This window comes from Plecotus auritus (genome assembly GCF_963455305.1).
Source record: "Plecotus auritus genome assembly, chromosome: 11".
Classification (NCBI taxonomy): domain Eukaryota; kingdom Metazoa; phylum Chordata; class Mammalia; order Chiroptera; family Vespertilionidae; genus Plecotus; species Plecotus auritus.
In genome coordinates, this window is record NC_137777.1 from 42,847,140 (window position 1) to 42,871,643 (window position 24,504).

Here is a 24,504-nt window from a genome sequence, read left to right on the forward strand (position 1 = left end):
TACCAACAGCAATCAAGGCTTAACTACACCAAGACTTTGCACTCAGCCCACAAAGGGGTGTACCAAGAGCGTCCACCTCAGGTGATTGGGGAGGCTGAGCTACTGGCCCCTATAGGTCACCTACCACACAAAGCCACTCCATCAACACAGGGAAGCAGCAAAATGCAGAGACAAAGAAACATGTCACGAATGAAAGAAATGGAGGAAAGCAAACTACTGGACGACACAGAGTTCAGAACCACATTTATAAGGTTACTCAAGAATCTTCTAAAAACCGCTGAGGAACTTAATGAGACCTTTAAGGATCTTAATGAGAATGCCAAAAAAAAAAAAAAGGAAAAGGACCAGTCAGAAATTAAGCATACACTCTCTGAAATAAAGAATATACAGAAACTCAACTGTAGATCAAAGTACCCCAAGAATCAAACCAAAGATCTGAAATATGAGGAAACAAAAAACACCCAATCAGAAAAACAAAAAGAAAAAAGAATCCAAAAATATGAAGGTAGTGTAAGGAGCCTCTGGGACAACTTTAAGCGTACCAACATCCGAAGTTTTGGGGTGCCAGAAGAAGAGAGAGAGCAAAATATTGAAAACCTATTAGAAGAAATAATGACAGAAAACTTTCCCTACCTGGTGAAAGAAATAGACTTACAAGTTCAGGAAGCTCACAGAACCCCATACAAGAGGAATCCAAAGAGGACCACAGCAAGACACATCATAATTAAAATGCCAAGAGCAAAAGACAGAGAGAGAATATTAAAAGCAGCAAGAGAAAAACAGTTAGTTACCTACAAGGGAGCACCCATACGACTGTCAGCTGATTTCTCAACAGAAACTATGCAGGCCAGACAGGAGTGGCAAGAAATATTCCAAGTGATGAAGAGCAAGAACCTACAACCAAGATTACTTTACCCAGCAAAGCTATCATTCAGAATGGAAGGTCAGATAAAGAGCTTCACAGACAAGAAAAAGCTAAAGGAGTTCATTACCACCAAACCAGTATTATATGAAATGCTGAAAGGTATTCTTTAAGAAGAGGAAGAAGACGAAAAAGGTAAAGATAAAAATTATGAACAACAAATACATGTCTATCAACAAGTGAATCTAAAAATCAAGTGAATAAAAAAGCTGATGAACAGAATAAACTGGTGAATATAATAGAATCAGGGGTATAGAAAGGGAGTGGACTGACAATTCTTGCGGGGAAAGGGGTGTGGGGAGTGCGGGAAGGGACTGGACAAAAATTGTACACCTATGGATGAGTACAGTGGGGGGGGAGGTAAGGGCAGAGGGTGGGATAGTAACCGGGTGGAGGGGAGCTATGGGGGGAAAAAAGAGGAACAATTGTAATAATCTGAACAATAAAGATTAAATTAAAAAAAAAAAAACTTTTTATTTGAAGTCCCAAGTAGCTGATAAAACTATCTAAAACAAATCTGGCAAGACAACTGAATACAAACGAATTTGAAACCAAAGGGAATAAATAAGAATGTTGCTAATTTATTTATTTTTAAAATAATTTATTCATGCCCAGCTGGTGTGGCTCAACAGTTGAGCATTGACCCAGGAACCAGGAGATCACTGGTTCAATTCCCGGTCAGGGCACATGCCCAGGTTGTGGGCTTGATTCCCAGTAGGGGCCATGCAGAAGGCAGCCAATCTATGGCTTTCCCTCTCATCGATGTTCCTATCTCTCTCTTTCCCTCTTCTCTCTCTAAAAATCAATAAAAATATTTAAAAAAATAATAATTTATTCAGATACATATTGACCATGTAAACCACACCTGAAGTTCTCAGTCTGCATTAGAAGCAGTCCTCAGATGTCTCTAAACTTCCAAACATCTCCCTATCAGTGTGGCTCATTTTCAAGAGCAGGTGAGATCTGAGAGAACTGTGCTCAGGATTCATATAATTTTATAAGTGTGCATATTATACATCCAACCTAAAATTTTAAGCAAGCCAACCCCTGGGTACTGAATTGTATGGTCATAAAAAACTACTAAAATTTAAACTGAAAGCCACCAATAGTGACAAAATAAAGGCTGGAGCTTAGCTGTTCCTAATATGAAATTAATGGTACTCATATATAAGATTTCCAAGCATCAAGCTGAACCGTACAATACTGAGGTCTTACCACAAGGAAGGCATACTACTGTGTTCAGACTAGTGTGCTAGAAGTAATTATAAAGTCAGATACCTAATCTGGCGTTAGGTTACGTCAAAACACAGCATACACAGAATGAGTAGTAGAAAACAGGCTATAATTATAAAAGCCAATTGATAACATGGATACCAAGATTTCTCCAGGGACAATGCGAGAGAATACTTTCTTTCCTGATGAAAATTATAAGTAGATGAAATAATGTGTAACTATAAAACTGAACACACAGCAGAGAATTTACTGTAATATATTGAGTATTGAATTATAAATAATATATGATTATAAATAATATATGATTATAATCATAATCATTATTTATAATTCAATACTCAATACTCTAGTGTAAATGGTGAATCTTTGACAAAAGTGATTGGGGATTAGATTTTAACATAGTCTTCAACTCAATTCCTCCCTTTGGTCACCTACTATGAATTGGCAGCATCAGCATTAACTGTTTTCCCAGTCTTTCAGAATTACCATGACCATACAGCTATACCTGTACTGCAAAGACAAAGTTGCTGTTTACAATTAAACTAAGATTGGGTTCCCTTGGATGGTAACCATTCTCTCCTTTATGCCCTGTGATCTCTAGCCTACCAGTCTTTTCCTGTACCTTCCCTACGCTTTACTTCCAAGGCTTCAATGAACAGGGTTCATTGTCAGATATCCTAGGTGCTAGACAATTTAAGGCAATAGAAATTGTTAGTAAGACTTTGGAAAGCTTTCCTGCCATCACATGACAGAGCAAGGAGAATCAGAGCACAGATAACAGGACGAGGACACTATGAAGACAGGATTGGGATCTCCACAGTTAGGGAGTTCTCAGCAACCAAATGAAAGGTTTATGTTTGGGGTATGCAGAGGAGGGGAATAAGGGTGAGGGAGAAATGACTACTCTTTTGCCCCAATGTTTCGAAATCTTTGTAGTCAAGGCCAAGTATATTTTCAGCACTGCTATTAGCATCAATATGGTTTCAAAACTAAACAGTGTCCTCTTCCTCCTAAAAAAATATTTCCCCTCCTATTTCTAATATGCCCAAAATTTCTCCAACAAATATTAGTTGAAAGCTTAAAAATATCTATAACTGGGACATTTACAACCTAATATAGGTGTGCTTCAGATTTGTTTTATTCAAACAGGATGCTCTGCCCTAGCTGGTTTGGCTCAGTGAATAGTGTCGGCCTGCAGACTGAAGGGTCCCAGGTTTGATTCTGGTAAAAGGCACATACCCGGGTTGCAGACTTGATCCCCAGTAGGGGGCATGCAGGAGGCAGCCCATCAATGATTCTCTCTCATCATTGATGTTTCAATCTCTCTCCCTCTCCCTTCCTCTCTGAAATCAATAAACAAAGAAACAAACAAACAGACAAACATAAATCAACTAGGATGGTCTGACAAGGGAACAGGGTCTAAGATTGTGGATATTTTCAGGAAGGAAGAGTTGTGAATGTGAAGGAGGAGGTAGGAAGGAAAAGAAGCAAAACAGTAAAGACAAAAGCTTGAAGACTTCATAGTTTTGATGGAGACTGACCATACCTCCCAAGTCCTTTGAGATAAACTTCAAACTCCTTCACATTATTGTTTTGACAAATTCCCAAATAACCATTCACTTTAATCTCTCGTTGTAGCCCTCCATGATCTACACACAAAACCACAACAACATAAGCTCACAGAACTCAGAAGAGGCCACATTCTCTCAAGCCTTGCCTATTTGACATAAACACTTCTTGTTCTTAAGTTCCAGTGCAAACAGGTTTTTCAACAAAAATTAGTTGAAAGCTTAAAGACATTCTACTCTAAATCAGTCACTGCTTTCTCTTTGCTCCCAAGCATACAATCACACTTCCAGTTGCAGAGCCCAAAACTTGTGGAGTCTTCCTCTACTCCCTTCATTCACATTCCACACTGATCCATCAGCAAATTCTGTTAGCTCAACTTTTAAAATAGGTACAGCCCAGCCGGCGTGGCACAGTGGTTGAGTATCGACCCATGAACCAAGAGGTCAGGGTTTAATTCCCAGTGAGGGCACATACCCAGGTTACTGGCTTGATCCCCAGTGGGGGCTGTGCAGGAGGCAGCCGACCAGTGATTTGCCCTCATCACTGATGTGTTTCCCTCCCCTCCTTCCCCCCCTCCCCCTTTCTGAAATCAATAAAAATATATTTAAAAATAAAATAAGTAAGTACAAAATATGGCACCTTCCATGACCTCCACTGCTACCCTTCCTGAATTATTTCAACAGCTTATCTGGCCCTAGCTAGTTTGGCTCAGTGGATAGAGAGTCAGCCTGCGGACTGAAAGGTCCCAGGTTCGATTCTGGTCAAGGGCATGTACCTGGAGTTGCAGGCTCCATCCCCAGCAGAGGGTGTGCAAGGAGGCAGCCGATCAATGATTCTCTCTCATCATTGATGTTTCTCTCTCTCTCTCTCTCCCTCTCCCTTCCTCTCTGAAATCAATTAAAAAAAAATTTATTATTATTTTTTTTAAAAAAAGCTTATCTGGTATCCCTGCAACCGTGTCCCCAGTCAATTTCCTATGTAACAGCCAGCTTTTACCTTTTAATTTTAAGTAGGATCATGTCATTTCTCTACTCAAAATCTTCAAAGGTTTTCCATTTCATTCAGAGTAAAAGTCAAAATTCTTACCATGGGCTTTAAATGTCCTATCAGCCCAAATTACCTCTGCCCTATGCCCTACACTTCCCGCTTTGTTTATATAGCACTCTAGGGACCACTACAGGAGCACTGGAGTCACCTGCTCTTCCCCTCACCTCTGTCACATGGTTCGCTCACTCATCTCTTTCAGATCTCTGCTCCAATGCCACCTTTTCAGTGAAATCTTCCTTAATCACTCTTTCCAAAATCATAACACCCTCATTCCTCTTTTCTGTTCCCCGCCCCATCATTTTCCATACTACTAGTATATGTATTTTACTTACTGTCTCTTTCCAAGAATACAAACTACATGTAAGCAGGATATTTTTTTCTCCTGTAGTTTTGTTTACCACTGAATCACCAATACCTAGTCCAGGATCTGTCCTATGCTATATGCTATTTAAATATTTACAAAATTAATGAATAAATGTCTACCTGTCCAAATATTTAACAGATTATAAAGCAGGAGCAATGCTTTTTAATTTCTGTACTCCTATCTCTAAAGTACACAGAAGAGTATTTGGTGCACAATTCATGCTCAATACAAGGTAAATTAGCCATTTACCTGCATGCTAATATAGAAAAGTAGTATATACAAAAATATTATATTTTCTGTATGCCTGGTCATAAATGCACATTCGTAGAAACCAGTGATGAAAAGGTGGCTCATCTTGGCTCTCACACTAACTGAAAAAGTTTTTTGTCGTTGTTATTATTTTCTTTAAAGCAAATAGCTGGGCCCAACACCATTATTTTAGATAGGTAGTCTTTTCACTATAAAGTGAAATAATGTGAGATAAATTATAACTAGTAGGGGAAAAAACACAGCAAACTATCATGTTTATGTATAGTCTTACAGATCTCACTCACAGATACAAAAGTAATAATTTCACAATGAGATTGGTCTATTCTAGTGATATTTCCCCAAATTCTACTCTTGTAAATAGTGGTAAATTTAGTGTTGTTCATTGCACAGGAGAGTAATTGAATGATTAGCCAACCAGTGCCAGTGCTGCCAGGTCTCATCAAATATAATCTTTGCTTTGAATGGAGAAATTTACTGCCTCAAAGTAATGGTCTTCTACAAAGTCTGTTATTGCAAACATCTTTAAATCTATATGTGTATCAAGTGTTTATTGTTTAGATCCATTATAATTACATTATAACCATAAAGATGATGTGATTAAAAATAATTTTAAACTATTACTGGACTCAGAGTAGCTCTGTCATGTTCTCAATCCTGGATATTAGAATATGCAACTTCTGTGACATGGAAGAGACTACAGGATGAACTGATGTTAAAAACAGAATCCTCATATTATTCCAAAAGATTGGGAACAAGTGCCCCGGAGCTTACAAAGGTATCATTCTACAAATGATCTTTCTCTTCCAGACATAACATTATTGAATGGATAAATAGGCATTTTCCCCCCATGCTGGTACTCACTCCTAACTGGCAGTATAAAGGAGAAGTAACTTGGGTTTGAGTCGTGACTATTCTACTAGCTAGCTTTTGAACCGTGAACAAGACATTTTACTCTATAAGTTTCAATTTCTTCACTTATAAAATGAGGATGAACCCATCTCCCCCTAACCTCTCCATTAAGAGCTATTACAATACAAAATGAGGATGGACGTTCATTACAAAGTATAATATAAATATTACTATATAATAGGATGCACGAAGGTAATGTGTAGCTAAAATGATTAAATTCAGACTTGACCAGGAAGGACCTAAGCTAAAGAGTTTTCAGACCTGACAGGAAATAATGAACCATTAGAGGTTTTACTGAGGAAGGTGAAGATGGTGGTTCTGTGTGTACTGGTACATGTAAAATCCAGTGCGGTAACTGTGACTTCAAAGAAATCTAATGGCACTGTGAAAGGATGGCTGGGGTGAAAGAACTAGGATTGCAGCACTGACAGTAAGGTAAGAGCAGAGTGACTGCAAAAGGATCTGAAAAACTGCATTTGGAGTGTGGGAAACAGAAGAATTTTAACACGAGCAGATAAATGGACAGCAACCCAAGGGGAAAAAATATCCCCTTATTTTGTAATTGGAAAAGATTGAGTTTAGATGTGTTATGTTTGAGTCGTCTGGAGTTATTTAAGTAGAGATGTCCAAGAAGGGAGTGAAATTAAACCTCAGAAGGAAAAGCTTATACACAGAGCTTTAGACCTGGGACCAGCTGCTTAGGATGGTTGAACTCAGAGAAGAGTGAGAAGAGTAAGGGAGAGCTGAATTAAGAACTCCAAAATCAGAAGGGTGGGCAGAGTACAACTGGAGAAAAAGAATTTAAAAAATATGAGATAAGATGATAAAGGGAATTTATTACAAATGACCATATGTTAAAAATGAAATTCAAACAATGCTCAAGTTTGATATTTGATTTAGAAATAAATACTAAGGGTTAGAGGACACTTTTGACTTAGTTTCACATTTACAAAAATAGTATTTTCCTGATGAAAAATGTGTGAGCTCCCACAGTAAGCCTCCAGTAGTCAAAAGCTTCCATAGTTGGTTAGTTGTATTCTCCTTCCATATACTCAAGACCCTGTTGCCTTCAAGCATTAATAGTCAGCAATGATGCTAATAAACCAAAGGCAACAATAGAAAGTGAAGCTCATGCCGAAACCGGTTTGGCTCAGTGGATAGAGCGTCGGCCTGCGGACTGAGGGGTCCCGGGTTCGATTCCGGTCAAGGGCATGTACCTTGGTTGCGGGCACATCCCCAGTGGGAGATGTGCAGTAGGCAGCTGATCGATGTTTCTCTCTCATCGATGTTTCTAGCTCTCTATCCCTCTCCCTTCCTCTCTGTAAAATATCAATAAAATGTATTTAAAAAAAGAAAAAAAAAAAGAAAAAGAAAGTGAAGCTCATTTTCTGGAGAGAAGGAAGACATTTATTTTTGTTTTTTATCATAGTCTATTTCTATTAGACTATGGTATATCCTTTTTAAAGTAGCAATGCGCCCTGACCGGTTTGGCTCAGTGGATAGAGCGTAGGCCTGCGAACTGAAGGGTCCCGGGTTCGATTCCAGTCAAGGGCATGTGCCTTGGTTGTGGACACATCCCCGGTGGGGTGTGTGCAGGAGGCAGCTGATCAATGTTTCTAACTCTCTATCCCTCTCCCTTCCTCTCTGTAAAAAATCAATAAAATATATTTAAAAATAAAATAAAGTAGCCAATGCAATATGACTTTCCTTAAAAATAGCATATTTTAACACCAAACAGGTTGAATTTCAGGTATTTGGGAAATTTCATCATCCAGAACACCTCATTACCTAGCAACACTAGACAGAGTTGGCATTAAGTTTTATCATTTTGCCACTACGAGTAACTCATTTACCCTTACCAAGCCAGAAATCTAAAGTCATCTTAGAGTCTCTCCCCTTCTCTAACCTCCACCAATTAATTATTCACCCTGTTAGACAGCTCTCAAAAATGTTCCTCCACCACTATTTTCCCCTATCCAAGTATTAAGCCATTAACTGACAGTGCCTCATATTATAATGATAAGATTTGGGGCTCATGTCTAGATGTTTAACATCTCATAATATATTCTGCTCTTGCTGTGTTAACATGTTGCAAAGACAGCATGTCAATGCAAAATCAAAGAAGTGCTCCTTTGAACAAAGCACTTGCCTCTTTACAATGCCATTCTATCATCTTATCTAGGAACAAATACCTAGCTATTCCAGAATGTTAAGTTCTCTCTCCAACAATCCATAGGCCTGGGTCAGATTTCCATCCCTTTTTATTAACATCTATGGTTAAGAAAGTTTTAAGTTCTTGGAAGTACAAAAGCAGCAAAGCCCTAATCTCAATAATGTAAAATGTTCAAAAGATCCTGGTTTACATTATGATAAGATAAAGGAAGAAATCTATTTACATAATTAAAATAAATTTATTTTATAAAGTTTTTCTTTGTCAAAAATCACCAATTTAGCATTTTGCTATAAAAAATACAATGAATTTTTAAAAAGCAAGACAGTTACCTGAGGAGAGTCAAAAGGATATCGACTACTAAACTTAAATAGAAGTTGAAATTTTTCCCCTTCATATAAGGTACCTGGTGCACCTTCCATGTCTACAATCCACCTAGAATAGAAAAAAAGAAATTAAAAACTTCAGATAAAAGGAATTGGGGCAAGAAGGAGAAAAGATAACACCAAGAACTTCCTCTATGCCAGGCATTGGGATAGGAGTCATTTGTGTATAATAGCATACTTCATCCTCCCAATAATTATAAAAACAGCCATTCACATTCCTGGAATGCCTACTCAAGGGTTAAATAACTAGATCAAGTTCAGATAGGTAGCAAAAGACAAAGACAAATTTTATCCCAGGTCTCAAAAAACAAACATAATAAATAACGAATGAATAAATAAATAAAAAACAAAATAAAAACCTAACTCAGGGTGATAACAGCAAAGCCTGTGCTATTCCTACTCAATTTATCCTATCTTATTTTCTCAAGATTATTTCTACAATGACCAAAAAGATTTTATAAATAATATCAAACTAATTAACTTCCATTCTGATATCAATTATTTTAGAAGCAATGGGGGAAGTATCAGCAATGATTACAGAGAACTGCAGTCGTCTGACCGACGATCTCATCAGTGTTCTAAAGACTAAATAGGAAAAAGAAAGCTAAGCTGACATTAGTCCACTTACTCTGATGAGCAAAGTTCTATATGGCCTTTCCTTAGTCTCTCATTATGACTCAACTGTTTAATAAAACCCAGAAAGGATTTCTATAGTATCTCTGCAAGCTTACTTTGTTTCCACATATAAAAACCATGAATATAAAATAGAGACATAATTAGTAACTCATTCTTATGACTTTGGTCCACTTTGCTTCTAAAATACTGCCCCATCATCTTTCTCATCAAAATCTCTATTTCTCTACCTTCCCCTCCTCCATTTGATTTAAAAGAAAAGAACAAGAGGTAATATATCCTATCTAATAAAGAAATATGCTAATTGACCCTCACGCTGTCACAAAGATGGCAATGCCCACAGCCAATAAGGAGGGAATATGCTAATTGACTGTCACACCCTCAAAGATGGCGGCGGCCACAGCCAATAAGGAGGGAATATGCTAATTGACTGCTATGCCCTCAAAGATGGTGGTGCCCACAGCCACAAGATGGAGGCGCCCAGCCTCCCAGGGCCGCCCGAGGCTCAGGTAACCAGGGCCGGCCGAGGCTTGCACTGCCAGCAGTGGCAGCAGCAGAGGTGTGATGGGGGCGTCACCTTCCCCTGATCGCCAGGTCGCCTCCCATCCCTGAGGGCTCCCGGACTGTGGGGGGGCAGGCTGGGCTGAGGGACCCCCCCTCCAGTGCATGAATTTTTATGCACCGGGCCTCTAGTATAATATACTTATATCTCTGCTACTTATAGTAATTATTGTACACCTGGCCAATTTCTTCAATCTTATGCTTTTCAGGTATAAAAATTTATTATGTTAAATACAGGGAAACAAAAGAAAGAAATGAGAATACAGTTTTGGGGTTCTATTCATCACACCACATACTATAGATTAAGAGAATGTGAAATAATAAATGTGCCTATTCTCTCAAAGCAACCAGCGAATGTGAAGACTCTTAAGAGCACAGCTATTCATTTTCAGAATGCACGCTGAATACCATTATGTGGTAAAAAAGATATGACCACAGACCCAAGAGGCAATATTTTACAGTGAAATCAGATAGATCTGCCCCTTAGCTAGCTGTGTGGCCATGAGTAAGCTATTTTACCTCTCCCATACAACTCAAGAGGCAATATTTTACAGTGAAATCAGATAGATCTGCCCCTTAGCTAGCTGTGTGGCCATGAGTAAGCTATTTTACCTCTCCCATACAACTCAAGAGGCAATATTTTACAGTGAAATCAGATCTGCCCCTTAGCTAGCTGTGTGGCCATGAGTAAGCTATTTTACCTCTCCCATTTTAACTATTTCAATTGTAAACAGATATTTTTTTAAAAAGGTATTCACTTCAAAGTGTTGTTGGATACATAACATTACATATGCAAGAAAACCCCTAGCATATTCCTGACATCAGAGCCAGAACCCAGTAAATTAAATACAATGCAAAACCTGCACTAAAAACAAAATCTAAAACTATTCTCTTTACAAACTAGATAGGTCCTTCCTAGCCATCAAAACCCCCTTTTACCCACCCCCCTAATCCGGATACCTATTGCAAAGAGATATTCTGGGGAAAACTCAAGACTTCCTGGTAGCCTTTCATTCTGTTTTATAAGGTAATTTTTAGGACAATATACCATAAATTTATGTGATCTACTCAAGCACAGCCTTTTTTTTTTTTTTAAATCCTTGCCCAAGGATGTTTTTAATGATTTTTTTTTTTTTTTTTTTTTTTTAGCAAGGGGGAAAGAGACACAGAGAGAGAAACATCAATGGGTTGTCTCCTATACACCCCCAACCCCCTACCTGGGGATTGAATCCTAACCTAGTTATGTGCCCTGACCAGGAATCAATCGAACCTGCAACCTTTTGGTATACAGGAAAATGCTCCAACTGAGATACCCAGCCAGGGCTACAGCTTTTAAACAGCTAAGCAAATACCTCAGTAATCCCTCCAATAGCTGGGTGACAGATAGGTCAAAAAAGGCATAATTTTCTATTGTACAGTATGAGGTATTTTTAAATAACATTTTATTAATTAAAAAGTAAAATATGATCACCAGAGAAAATTTAGAAAAAGTATCAATAAAACAAAAATCACCCAGATAGTTACTGTTAAAAGTTTTTTGGGTACATCTCATTCTAGTCATTTTCTGTTGCAGTTTCTTTATCGATGATATCGAAGACTAGTAGTTGCATTATGTGCACACTTAATTACATAAATTAAAATCATCAGTGTTTGATTTCAATCACAAGCACACACCCCAGAGTAAGGATGAGATGGGAGCACTCTCAGTTCTTAACTTCTTGTGAGTAGCTGAGGTTCTAATGTTTAAATATAGGTTTGAACTGCGCAGGTCCACTTCTACGTGAATATTTTTTCAATAAATATGTACAGTATTGTAAATGTATGTTCTTTCTAGTCAATCTTTCTATATCTCTATTCCTTCCTTAAGATAGCATAGGGTTTATTAGGTTAAAGGATATGATACTCGTGTTTTTAAAGTTCTTAATATATGCTACCATGTCTTCTACAAAGCTTAATGTGCTTTCATCATCTTCCTTATCCATATCCACATCCCATATAATCCCACTAAATAAACTTTTGTGATTCACTATGTTATTTTAAAAGAAAAATTACTGCCAGACAAAAATCTCTAACTGCATTATTCAAAGATAATGCATGCTGTTTTCAAAAGAAACATCAACAAAACGGCAACCAGTCAAATGGGAGAAGATATTTGCAAACAATACTTCTGACAAGGGGTTAATATCCAAAATATATAATGAACTCATACAACTCAACAAAAGAACAATCCAATTAAAAAATAGGCAGAGGACCTGAACACTTTTCCCAAGAACACATACAAATGGCCAACAGATATACGAAAAGATGCTCAACTTCACTAGCTATAAGGAAAAGGCAAATCAAAACCACAATTATATACCACCTCACGTTAGAATGGCTATTATCAATAAGACAAGAAATAGCCAAAACCGGTTTGGCTCAGTGGATAGAGCGTCAGCCTGTGGACTGAAAGGTCCCAGGTTCGATTCCGGTCAAGGGCATGTAACTTGGTTGCGGGCACATCCCCAGTAGGAGGTGTGCAGGAAGCAGCTGATTGATGTTTCTCTCTCATCGATGTTTCTGACTATCTGTCACTCTTCCTTCCTCTCTGTAAAAAATCAATAAAATATATTAAAAAAAAAAAAAGAAATAACAAGTATTGGAGAGGATATAGAGAAAAAGGAACCATTATACACTGCTGATGGAAATGTAAATTGGAGTAGCCTCTATGGAAAATAGTATGGAGATTCCTCAAAAAATTAAGAATAGAGCTACCATATGACCCAGCAACCTCTCTTTTGGGTATCTACCCAAAATATTTGTAAAGATATAGGTATCTCTATGTTCACTGCAACATTATTCAGTGGCCAAGACATGGAAACAACTTAAATATCCTTTGACTGATGATTGGATAAAGAAGATGTGGTATGTACATACATGTGAATACTCACACAGTCATAAAATAAGATGGAATATTGCCATTTGAGACAACATGGGTGGATCTTGAAAGCACAAGATCATATGATTTTATTCATATGTGGGATATAAAACAAAAAGCAACAGAAGAACAAACAAAACAAACTCACAGACACAGACAACAGCATGGTAGTTACCAGAGGGGAAGCACAGGTGGGGAGAGGTTGAAAAGGGTAAAGGGGGAAGAATACTAGATTTTGGGTGGTAAATACAAAATAAAATATAGAGATGTTATATTATAAAGTTGTACACCTGAAACATATATAATGTTATTAACCAATGTTACCCCAATAAAATTAAAATTTTTAAAAAAGTAATGCTGGCCCAGCTGGTGTGGCTCAGTGGTTGAGCATCAACCTGTGAACCAGGAGGTCATGGTTAGATTCCCGGTCCAATTCCCAGTCAGAGCATATGCCTGGGTTGTGGGCCTGGTCCCAGTGTGGGGCATGCAGGAGGCAGCCATCAATGATTCTCCCTCATCATTGATGTTTCTCTCTTTCCCTCTCCCTTCCTCTCTGAAATCAATAAAAAAATATTTTTTAAAAAGATATTGTTATAGAACTAGAGATGTGCACTGCATTTACAAACATCAATATATCCATCTAAATATCAACATATTACTTGCCCATATTCCTGTTCTTTTTTGTTGTTGTTCTTTTTATTGATTGGCTGCCTCCTGCACACCCCCCTACTGTGGATTGAGCCCACAACCTGGGCATGTGCCCTCGACTGGAATAGAAACCGGGACCCTTAGGTTCGCAGGCTGATGGTCTATCCACTGAGCCAAACCAGTTAGGGTGACACAAAGTTTTCTTTAATTATTCTTTGGGGGGGAGGGACGCCACATTTCCACTCAATTAAAAGAAACATTATCATCAGCACAGAAGTCTTTTTTATTTTTCCCCACTTATTATGCCATGAATTCATAGGGAATGGGTTCCAGCAGCTCAGGCTCCTTTCCATTGGTTCTCACAAAGTGTGCTTCCCTGGGTGGAGCAGGCTGATGCTTCAATTGAACCCAGGTACCTTTCTCTTTGGCTTCCTTCTTTTTCTGGTCATTTTCCTTCACACGTTTCAGGAAGCTACCTCGGCTCTTAGAGTGCTTAATATGCTCAATACGTACATTAATTCTCTTTGCAAGAATCTTGCCCTTAACTTGCTTGGTAACATTTGTGGGGCATTCCTTTTTGAACAGTGCCCATTCCCTTGATGTCCACAATATCATCTTGTAGATTCGCATGTATGTGGCCAAAGGAACAACTCCATGTTTTCTAAAAGGCCTAGAAACATATAGCGGGTGCCTCTCCGCTTTCCCTTTGTGTCATTTTGGCAAATTAATCTGTGGAACCACGGTCGCCGGGAGCCATGTGCAGGGCCGACCTGGAAGATGGTGGTTCTGGCCGAAAAGCCATATTCCTGTTCTTAATGTTTGACTCCTGTCTTAACTCAAATGTCAAAGTGAAAGGTAACCAAAATTTTTTCCTCTAGAAGGATGAGTATGTCCCCCAACCCTCTATTGTGTGAATTTTGGTTACTTTTGCTCTCTGAACCTAAAATAGCCTATATAATAAAAGCCTAATATGCTAAGTGTCTGGTTGACTGGTCAGCCATTCAACCAATAAAAGCATAATATGCTAAGGCCACTCAACCACTCGCTATGACATGCACTGACCACCAGGGGGCAGCGAGATGACCGGTTGAACAGCTGCTAGGATGTGCACTGACCACCAGGGGGCAGACAGGTAACTGGTCGACCAGTCACTATGACGTGCACTGACCACCAGGGGGCAGACACTCCAACCAATTGATTAGCTTGCTGCTGGTGTCCAGCTGATCTGGACTGAGCGAGACAGGCCGGATACACCCTGGAGCCCTCCCGCGTCCCTCCCCAGCCCCAATTGTGCACCAGTGGGGTCCCTTGGCCTTGCCTGCACCCTCTCGCAATCCAGGACCCTCAGGGGATGTTGGAGAGCCGGTTTTAGCCTGATCCTGCAGGCTAGGCCGTGGGACCCCAGTGGTGCACGAATTCGTGGCCTCTAGTCACAATTCAATATTTGAATTGTCCTTATTTGTCCTACAAGATGGCCTATAATAAACTTTTATCTTGTAGGCTCCTATCCTTTTTAAGTTTTTGCTGGAGATTTTTTTTTAAAGGAAAGGAGCAATTATTTTATATTTCCCCCCTCTTTCAGAACATTCACCCTTATCTAACAGAATTATTAAATCAAAGGAACAGTAAGAATAGACCATACTAGGTTGTGAGATCTTAGAATGATACTCGTGAAAATATTTTAAACTAATTCAAATTCATTTTTAAGAGAAGGTACGCATCTCTCTCTACTCTTCTTGGTATCATATCTGGGAAGACACTTCTGCTCCACTCCCAAGGAAGGAGCTGAGTTAGAGAGAATACTTGTGTTCCCTTCCTCAACTTCACTTTTTCATGCAGAGCATAAGGTCTGTAAATTGTATTTACCACTTGCTGAAAGACAATGTGATGAAATATGAAAACAATTATATATTTAATAAAGTAAGTATACATTCATACATTACACTGATAATAAAAGAAACAAATTAAGTACTTTAAAAATTAAATACTTACTGTGTAATTGAATTTTGAACACTCTTTTCATTTAAAGTCATCCCAGGAGGTGGGTCATTTTGCAAAGCCAACAGTTCTTTCTGCAGTCGTTTCTAGAAAAAAATACCAATAATAATTTGTAACTTTTTGTTGTATGTCTAAATAGTTGTAAAAATTGATGTTGTGAAGGGTTATAAAGAGCAGCCAGCTATCTACAAAACTTCAAAGCTACTCCATAGAGGTTTGTAAGGTCTCAGCCTAGGTTATAAATGCTGAGTATTAGTAGTGCTTCTTTTACTGCCTTTCAACTATAAATATAATCCTTAAAGAATATGTCATTTCAGAAATGAATAAGTTTTAAATAGTTTTCAACCCAGGTTTCTGTTTTCTTAAATATGACCACCTGCACATAATTTAATCTTTCAACCCCAGAATATAACATATCAGGGCCCAAGATATGTAAACTTATTTTCCAACATAACAGATGCCCCCAAATGGCTATTTTGCCTTCTTGTTTGTACAGTTCTTATTGTCCAACTCTTCAGTTATTATCACTAGTGTACATTAATTTATAGTACACAACAACAAAAAACTCACAGAAGCTCATAATTTATGGGTTTAAAACCCGAATAATTAGAATTGTATGCAACATTATAAAGATTATGAATAAACGTCTTTTCTTGGATTAAAGTAGACAAACATAAATATCTGTTCAGAACTCAAGAATTAGCTGCTTAAAAGCTAGTATCAAAAAAAAGAGCTAGTATCTGCTTTTTTCTGGGCAAATATTACTATCAATATAGTAATATTTCTAGATCTTTTCAATATATGACACTTTTAAATAAGTTTAACATCACCCAACACCAATACAGTTTAGAAAACAACTCCCCTTCTTTGTTGACAATCACTGTAATAGAACTTATAAATGGCTCTTTAGTTGCTAAGAATTAAAAGTTTTCCTCAGACCTTGCAATATCATAATTGAAAGTAACGATGAAAATCAGGTATCAACTACATACAATTCCCCCCAATCCCATTCTGACCCCACCCCACATTATCCAGCAAAAGGGTTTGTTTTGGCGCCTATATCATATTATTTTGGTGTAACAAACTCATCTTCAGTGCTGGCATTACACTGACTAACCTTTACTGCTTCATGTGCTCTTTTTAAAAGTTATTTATTTATTATTGACTAGAGGCCCGGTGCACGAACTCTGTGCACTTGGGGTTGGGGAGTGGGTCCCTCAGCCTGGGCTGCAACCTCTCCCAGTCCGGGAGCCCTTGGGGGATGATCCCAGGCCTAAGCCGTCAGTTGGACATGTGCTGCCGCAGAGGCAGGAGAGGCTTACCACCACCACTGCTGCACTTGCCAGCCGTGAGCCCAGCTTCTGGCACACTGACCACCAGGGGGCAGCTCCTGTGTTTAGCATCTGCTCCCTGGTGGTCAGTCCACATCATAGCAACCAGTCGTTCTACCATTTGGTCATTTGCATATTAGCCTTTTATTATATAGGATTGATTTTAGAGAGAGAGGAAGAGAGAGGGAGGAGAGAGAGAAATATCAATTTCCTGTTCCACTTATTGATGCATTCATTGATTGATTCTTGTCTGTGCCCTGTCTGGGGATCAAACCTGCAACCTTGGCATATCAGGATTACGCTCTAACCAAATGAGCTACTTGGCTAGGACCTGCTTCATATGCTTTTTTTTTTTTTTTTTTTTAATATATTTTATTGATTTTTTACAGAGAGGAAGGGAGAGGGATAGAGAGTCAGAAACATCAATGAGAGAGAAACATCGATCAGCTGCCTCCTGCACACCTCCCACTGGGGATGTGCCCGCAACCAAGCTACGTGCCCTTGACCGGAATCGAACCCGGGACCCCTCAGCCCGCAGGCCGACGCTCTATCCACTGAGCCAAACCGGTTTTAGCCTGCTTCATGTGCTTTTAAACTATATTACATACCACCTCATAGAAACTAACTAGAAAAATTAGGAATGATTTTTCCAAGTCCTCATAAAATAAAAGCATGACCCAGCAGCAGGTCTAAATTGTGTAGCACAGTGCTAAACCATGCCATTTCATCTCAATGTGATTTTTGCCACTTCAGCTCCTGATCATTTCCTTTGTCAGACAGCTGAAGATGATGGGTATGACAGTATAAATATGTACTAAGATGTTTGTTTTATAGTGTACATTACTGTTTAAGTTGAAGAATACCATATCAAACGAAATGCTTCTAGCAAAAAAAAAAAAGTGCCCTGGCCAGTGTTGCTCACTTGGTTGGAATGTCATCCCACACACCGAGAGGTTACAGGTTTGATCCCCGGTTGGAGGCAACCAATTGGTATTTCCCTTATCTCTAAAATCAATTTTAAAAATATTTTTAATAGCATCCTAAAAAGGCCATTAATATCTAAAGCAGTTCAGCTTGTAAACTAATGCATTTCTGTAAGTATTATCCCACACTAATATATGTTGAAACCAAGACACAAAACATTTAAATGATACTTCTGTGATTATAAATCAAAATCAGAACAGGCCCTAGCCAGTTTGGCTCAGTGGATAGAGCATTGGCCTGCGGACTGAAGGGTCCTGGGTTTGATTCTGGTCAAGGTTACATGCCCAGGTTGTGGGCTCAGTCCCCAGTGTGGGGTGTGAGGGAGGCAGCCAATCAGTGATTCTCTCTCAGCATTGATGTTTCGCTCTCTTCTCTCTCCCTTCCTCTCTGAAATCAATAAAAATATATTTAAAAAAAACAGAACAGAATATATTCCTCTTAGGTACTAACAATGGCAATAATAATAAAGGGAAAAACTGACAAGATTCCTGGACCTGTAAAGCTTAAATGATAGTGGGGGAAAAGATGGTCAGTAAATAACAACAAAACAAATAAGTATACGGTATATTAAAATGTGATGAGAAATGGAGCAAGTTTAAGGGGATGGGGAGTTGGGCCTCACATCTTGTGAAGTTTTATCTCAAAGTGACAGATTTATGAAACTATTTTAAAAGATAGAAATCCTTGTTTAGCATAAGAATAGAAATGAGTAGGGAAAATATTAAAAATGTAGCTATATATATGACAATGGTTGCTAATACAGCAGTACATACAATGGCCAACAAGTTTTCTTTCCAATTTCATCTAACAACTAACTAAAGATGAAAGGATAATAATAGGGGAGCAAGATAGGAAAAAAAATTGTTGGTATGCATTAATATCATGACAATAACAACCACTATTCCCCCTCTCCCCCAATATATTAAGAAATAATTATAACAGCCCTGGCTGGTTTGGCTCAGTGGATAGAGCATCGACCTGCAGACTGAAGGGTCTCGGGTTCAATTCTGGTCAAGGGCACATGCCTGGGTTGCAGGCTCAATCCCTAGTAGGGGGCATGTAGGAAGCAGCCAATCAATGATTTTCTCTCATCACTGATGTTTCTAACTCTCTCTCCCTCTCCCTTCCTCTCTGAAATCAATAAAAATGTATTTTAAAAATAATTATAACAATTGCCATTTATTTCTGGGTGAGATGCTAAGCAATAAAATTTTATTTTAAAATACTGATTCAAGCATATTAAGGAAATGTTTTCTTTCCTACTGAATTCTAAATACACTTCTAGAGACCTTAACTCCTAATAATTTATTGAAACTTTCCCCCCCCTTAGGAAATGGAAAGCCTTCAATAAATGAAGCTACTCATTCTTATTTTAAATTGACATCTTCAAAAATCAGATTGGAATGCAAAAAGCTACAAGACTGTTTTTTAAAAGCCCATAGCCTAAAGAGAGACAAATGCATAAATCACTTCTTCATGCTTTCAGGTTATAGTAGTGCCCAAAAGGAGTGAGTAGTCACAAAGGATTTTGAAAAACCAGAACTGTGGTCTACTGAAAGCCAAATAATGTGTTTCAAAGACTAAACAGAATTTCATTTCCAGCACAGTGACAGAGTAGATACTCTAAATAATTCTATAGAAAACAAAAACAAAGTGAACTCGGGGACACTGAAATTTTGCCTTGGGGTTTCTACCAAGCCAAGGGTAGGGGTGGGAGGAACCAAAAAGTGAGGAATCTAACAGACCAACATAAAACTGTGACCCCCCTCAGTGTAAGGATGAACAAGGTAGTGGGTGCAGAAGACAGCAGTGAAATCTGCCTGTTTTGAACTCAGCAATGAGTAGAGGGGGAAAATTCTTCCACGAAATGTCATAACCTCAAGTGGACATCTACAGGGGTGTACAATCTGAACTCCTGCTACCTGAAAACCTTAGGCAAGAATTTAATTAAAAGCGTTCCATGAAGTAATGCCCAAGCCACTGACAGAGCAAATAAAAATCCTGGAGAAATACAAGTTCTATCTTTTGAAGCAACAATTTCACTTCTCAGAATCTAGAAAGATATATGCAAAAATTCATAAAGACCCAATGAGAAATTATTCAGAAAACAATAGCATGTAATACCTGATAAAATAAAAATCTATCTTCCCCAGCTGTTAAGCACTAGTTCCCCAATTAATTTACTTTATGTTCTTGTAGCATTTATATAACTGAGCAACTCCAAGGCAGAAATTATGGTCTATTTATCTTTGTATTCCTACCATTCAAAACTGTGCCTGGCACACTTTGTTTTTGTCTCACTGTTTGTAGGAGAAAAATCCATAAACAATATATATATCTATCAACAGGTTATACAAATTATTATGACATATGAAAACAAGACTACTAAAAGCATTGAGAATTATGTGGATCTATGTGTCCTAACAACAAAAGAACTGCAAAATATTGAAATAAAGAAAAAGCAAGCAGCAAAAACACATAAAATCCTTTTATGTTAAAACAAAAGCAAGAGTTTTATTTACCCAAATGTCATATAACGAATACAAGAGATAAGAAAGCACATCCAACTATTTTACAGTAGTTCCCTACTAGCAATAGAAATGAAGAGAGAGGACATCCCTATTTGCACTATATAACTATATACTTTTATATTATGACTATTTACAACAAGAAAGTAGAAGGGGCCCTAACTGGTTTGGCTCAGTGGATAGAGCAGCCGTGGGCAAACTACGCCCGTTCGGCTGTTCTATCCGGCCCGCGGAGCCGAAAGAGTGGAGGGTTCTCTTGCTCTCCCCTCCACTCCTTTACTTTGAATTTATATTAGTTCACACAAACACTCCATCCATGCTTTTGTTCCGGCCCTCCGGTCCAGTTTAAGAACCCATTGTGGCCCTCGAGTCAAAAAGTTTGCCCACCCCTGGAGAGCATCAGCCTGCGGACTGAAGGGTCCCAGTTTCGATCCCAGTCAAGGGCATGTACCTTGGTTGCGGGCACATCACTAGTAGGGGGTGTGCAGGAGGCAGCTGATCGATGTTTCTCTCTCATCGATGTTTCTAACTCTCTATCCCTCTCCTTTCCTGTCTGTAAAAATCAGTAAAATATATTAAAAAAAAAAAAAAAGGAAGTAGAAGGGTATTTCTTGTATAATTAGAAAATAAATTTAAGGGCCCAACAAATAAAAAAACACCGCCACATAAAAACACGTCCACAAATGTTCATAGCAACATATTCCTAATAGCCAAAATGTGGAAGCAACCCAAATAACTAACCATTAACTGACAAATGGGGTAAACAAAATGTGTTGTATATATAAAGTGGAATATTATTTGGCTATAAAAAAGAGTGAAGCGCCAAAACCGGTTTGGCTCAGTGGATAAGAGCGTCGGCCTGCGGACTGAAAGGTCCCAGGTTCGATTCCGGTCAAGGGCATGTACCTTGGTTGCGGGCACATCCCCAGTGGGGGGTGTGCAGGAGGCAGCTGATCGATGTATCTCTCTCATCGATGTTTCTAGCTATCTATCCTCTCCCTTTCCTCTCTGTAAAAAATCAATAAAATATATTTAAAAAAAGAGTGAAGTACTAATACATGCTGCAACATGGATGAACATCAAAAACATTATTCTAAGTAAAAAAAGTCAGTGACAAAAAACCACATATATAATGATACCATTTATATGAAATGCCCAAAACAGGCAAATCTATACATGCAGAAAGCAGACTGGAATTTGCCAAGGGACAAGGAGAATAGCAAGCGGGATGTTGGAGAATACATGCTTATGGGCACAAGGTTTCTTTTGGGAATTATGAAAATATTCTTATATTAAATTATGGAGATGACTGCACACCTGATTTTACACTTTATATGGGTGAATTTTATGACAGATAAGTTACGTCTAAATAAAACTCAATGATAGATTAAACAGCAGGTTAAACATAGGTGAAGAGGGAAGTAGTACCTAGGAGGAGGATCTGAAGAATTTTTCTAGGATGTAACAGAAAAAATAACACAAAGGGAACACAAAAAAGAATGGAAGGCAACATTTAAAGAGATAATGCCTGAAAATTTCCCAAAATTGTTGAATACATCAGTCCTCAAATTCAAAAGCCCAATGAATTCCAAAAAAAAACATAAAAAGAATTCCAAACTGCCCTAACCAGTTTGGCTCCAGGGACAGAGCGTCGGCCTGATGACAGAAGGGTTCCAGGTTTGATTCCAGTCAAGGGCAGGTACCTTGGTTGTGGGCACATCCCCAGTAGGGGATGTGCAGGAGGCAGCTGACGGATGTTTCTCTCTCATCGATGTTTCTGACCCTCTATCCCTCTCCCTTCCTCTCTGTAAAAAAATCAATAAAATATTTTTTTTTAAAAAGAATTCCAAACTTAAACACATCACTGTGAAAGTACAGAACACCATCTAAAATAGTGTCTAAAACCAGAGAGAAAATATAGATTACCTACAAAAATACAAAATTCAGTGATGGTTATCATTAAAAAAATGTATCTAAAACCAGAGAGAAAATATAGATTACCTACAAAAATACAAAATTCAGTGATGGTTATCATTAAAAAATGTTTTTTAATCTCAATTCCAGTTGACATACAGAATATTAGTTTCAGGTGTACAACATAGTAGACATTTATATAACGAAGTAATCACCTTGGTAAGTATAGTCCCCATCTGACACCATAGTTATTACAATATTATTGACCATATTTTCTATGCTGTACTGTACTGTACATCCCCATGACTGTTTTCTTATCTAGCAATTTGTACATCTTAAAGCCCCCCGCTTTTCATGCAACCTCCTCCCATCTGGCAACCATAAATTCATTTTCCATATCTATGAGTTTGTTTTGTTTGTTCATTTATTTTGTTTTTTAGGTTCCATATGTAAGTGAAATCATATGGTATTTGTCTTTGTCTGACTTATTTCACTTAGCATAATACCCTCTAGATCCATCCATGTTGTTGCAAAAGGCAATATTTCATTCTTTCTTTCTAATGGTGGAGTAATAATCTATTGAACACATGTACTATATCTTCTTTATCTAAAAGCTGTAACTATGTTTAAGGGTAAAAAGGCTATCAGAAGCCAGTCTGCATTTCATAGACATCAATAGATAGTCTGTCCTCTACAAGATCTGAGAGAACCAATCACAAAATCCCTATACCAAAACCTCACCCCACACAACCTCATGCCATCTCTTCCCACAAACACACACAGACAGATCTACACCCAGACACATCCTAAGAATAAAACATTTGGAAAAGGGATACAACATCAAGAATGAGAAGTAACCTGAAACACATTTCTGTTTTTAAGGAGAAAACGATCACATAATTTCAGTATCAATGAAGCAAGATCTCAGATGATTTGCTGTCAAGATTTTAAGGTTTGGCCCTAACTGGTTTGGCTCAGTGGATAGAGCGTCGGCCTGCAGACTGAAGGTTCCCAGGTTCGATTCCGGTCAAGGGCATGTACCTTGGTTGCGTGCACATCCCCAGTAGGGGGTGTACAGGAGGTGGCTGATCAATGTTTCTCTCTCATCGATGTTTCTAACTCTCTATCCCTCTCCCTTCCTCTCTGTAAGAAATCAATAAAATATATTAAAAAAATAAAAAGATTTTAAGGTTTGTGAACTGGAAGCTTAAGAGAAAAACTGCCCTGGCCAATTTGGCTCAGTGGATAGAGCATCAGCCCGAGGACTGGTTCTTTTTTTTTCTTCTTCTCCAGATTCAATTCTTGTCAAGGGCATGTACATCGGTTGCAGGCTCGATCACATATCCTGGTCGGGGCACATGCAGGAGGCAACTAGTCGATGTGTCTCTCTCACATTGATGTTTCTCTATGTCTCTCCCCCTCCATTCCACTCTTTCTAAAAATCAATGGAAAAATATCCTCGTGTGAGGATTAATTTTAAAAAAATAGAGAAAAGCAACCACCATCAGAAAAAAATAGAATTTCATTGAGGCATTATCTACAAAGTGAAATAATCACCAACCAAATACTAATCTAGTTGAAAGAGATGCATATAATTAATAGAAATTTTACACTAATTTTAAAATACTACATTCTTTATCCTATTTAATTCTTTAGTTTCTTTAACTGGGCCACGGAAGAAGCTGAAGCAAAAGGAATCAAAGACAGGGCAAGAAAGCGATGTTTGCATATTGTTTATGACCTATTTGGGGGAGGGGAGAGTATTTACTTAGAAAACATCTGAGTGCTTACAAACAATAGAGTTGTCCTTAGTGAGTTAAAAACCTAATAAAGACAAAGTACCTCTATATTAAGTATGAGGCAGAAATGAAAAATCCATGAAAGAGGAAAAATGTGCTGAGAGCACACAAGGTAAAAAAACGTGTACACTGTGAAAACAGGCTGTTTGGTGGGTTCATGATGTCAGGTATAAAGCTGTGAAGAACTAAAGTAGATTTGAGTAAATTATGAATTCAGAAAAATAGTACAAAGAGTGGAAGGACTAACTAATCTGCTAGAAAGGGAAAAAAAAAAAAAATCCCAGAAACAATGAAATGGGGAGCTATTGAACTAGCCAGAAT

General features: G+C 38.2%; 1 protein-coding gene and 1 pseudogene across 7 annotated transcripts in view; both read right to left on the reverse strand.

Annotated features, from left to right (window-relative positions):
• UBE2W (ubiquitin conjugating enzyme E2 W) overlaps positions 1-24,504 on the reverse strand; it is a gene marked incomplete at its 5' end in the record, with an annotated part of 60,349 nt that overhangs the window by 23,543 nt on the left and 12,302 nt on the right. For all 6 annotated transcript variants that reach the window (XM_080646266.1, XM_080646268.1, XM_080646267.1 and 3 more), the window contains 2 exons: positions 8,817-8,919; positions 15,622-15,713. In XM_080646266.1, coding sequence (XP_080502392.1) covers positions 8,817-8,919; positions 15,622-15,713 — 195 coding nt within the window. The remainder of the gene's footprint in view (positions 1-8,816; positions 8,920-15,621; positions 15,714-24,504) is intronic.
• LOC308236612 (large ribosomal subunit protein eL21-like) lies at positions 13,813-15,473 on the reverse strand (annotated as a pseudogene). Its single transcript has 2 exons — positions 15,457-15,473; positions 13,813-14,415 (listed from the first exon to the last, which is right to left on the reverse strand). The product of its transcript is annotated as a large ribosomal subunit protein eL21-like (transcript).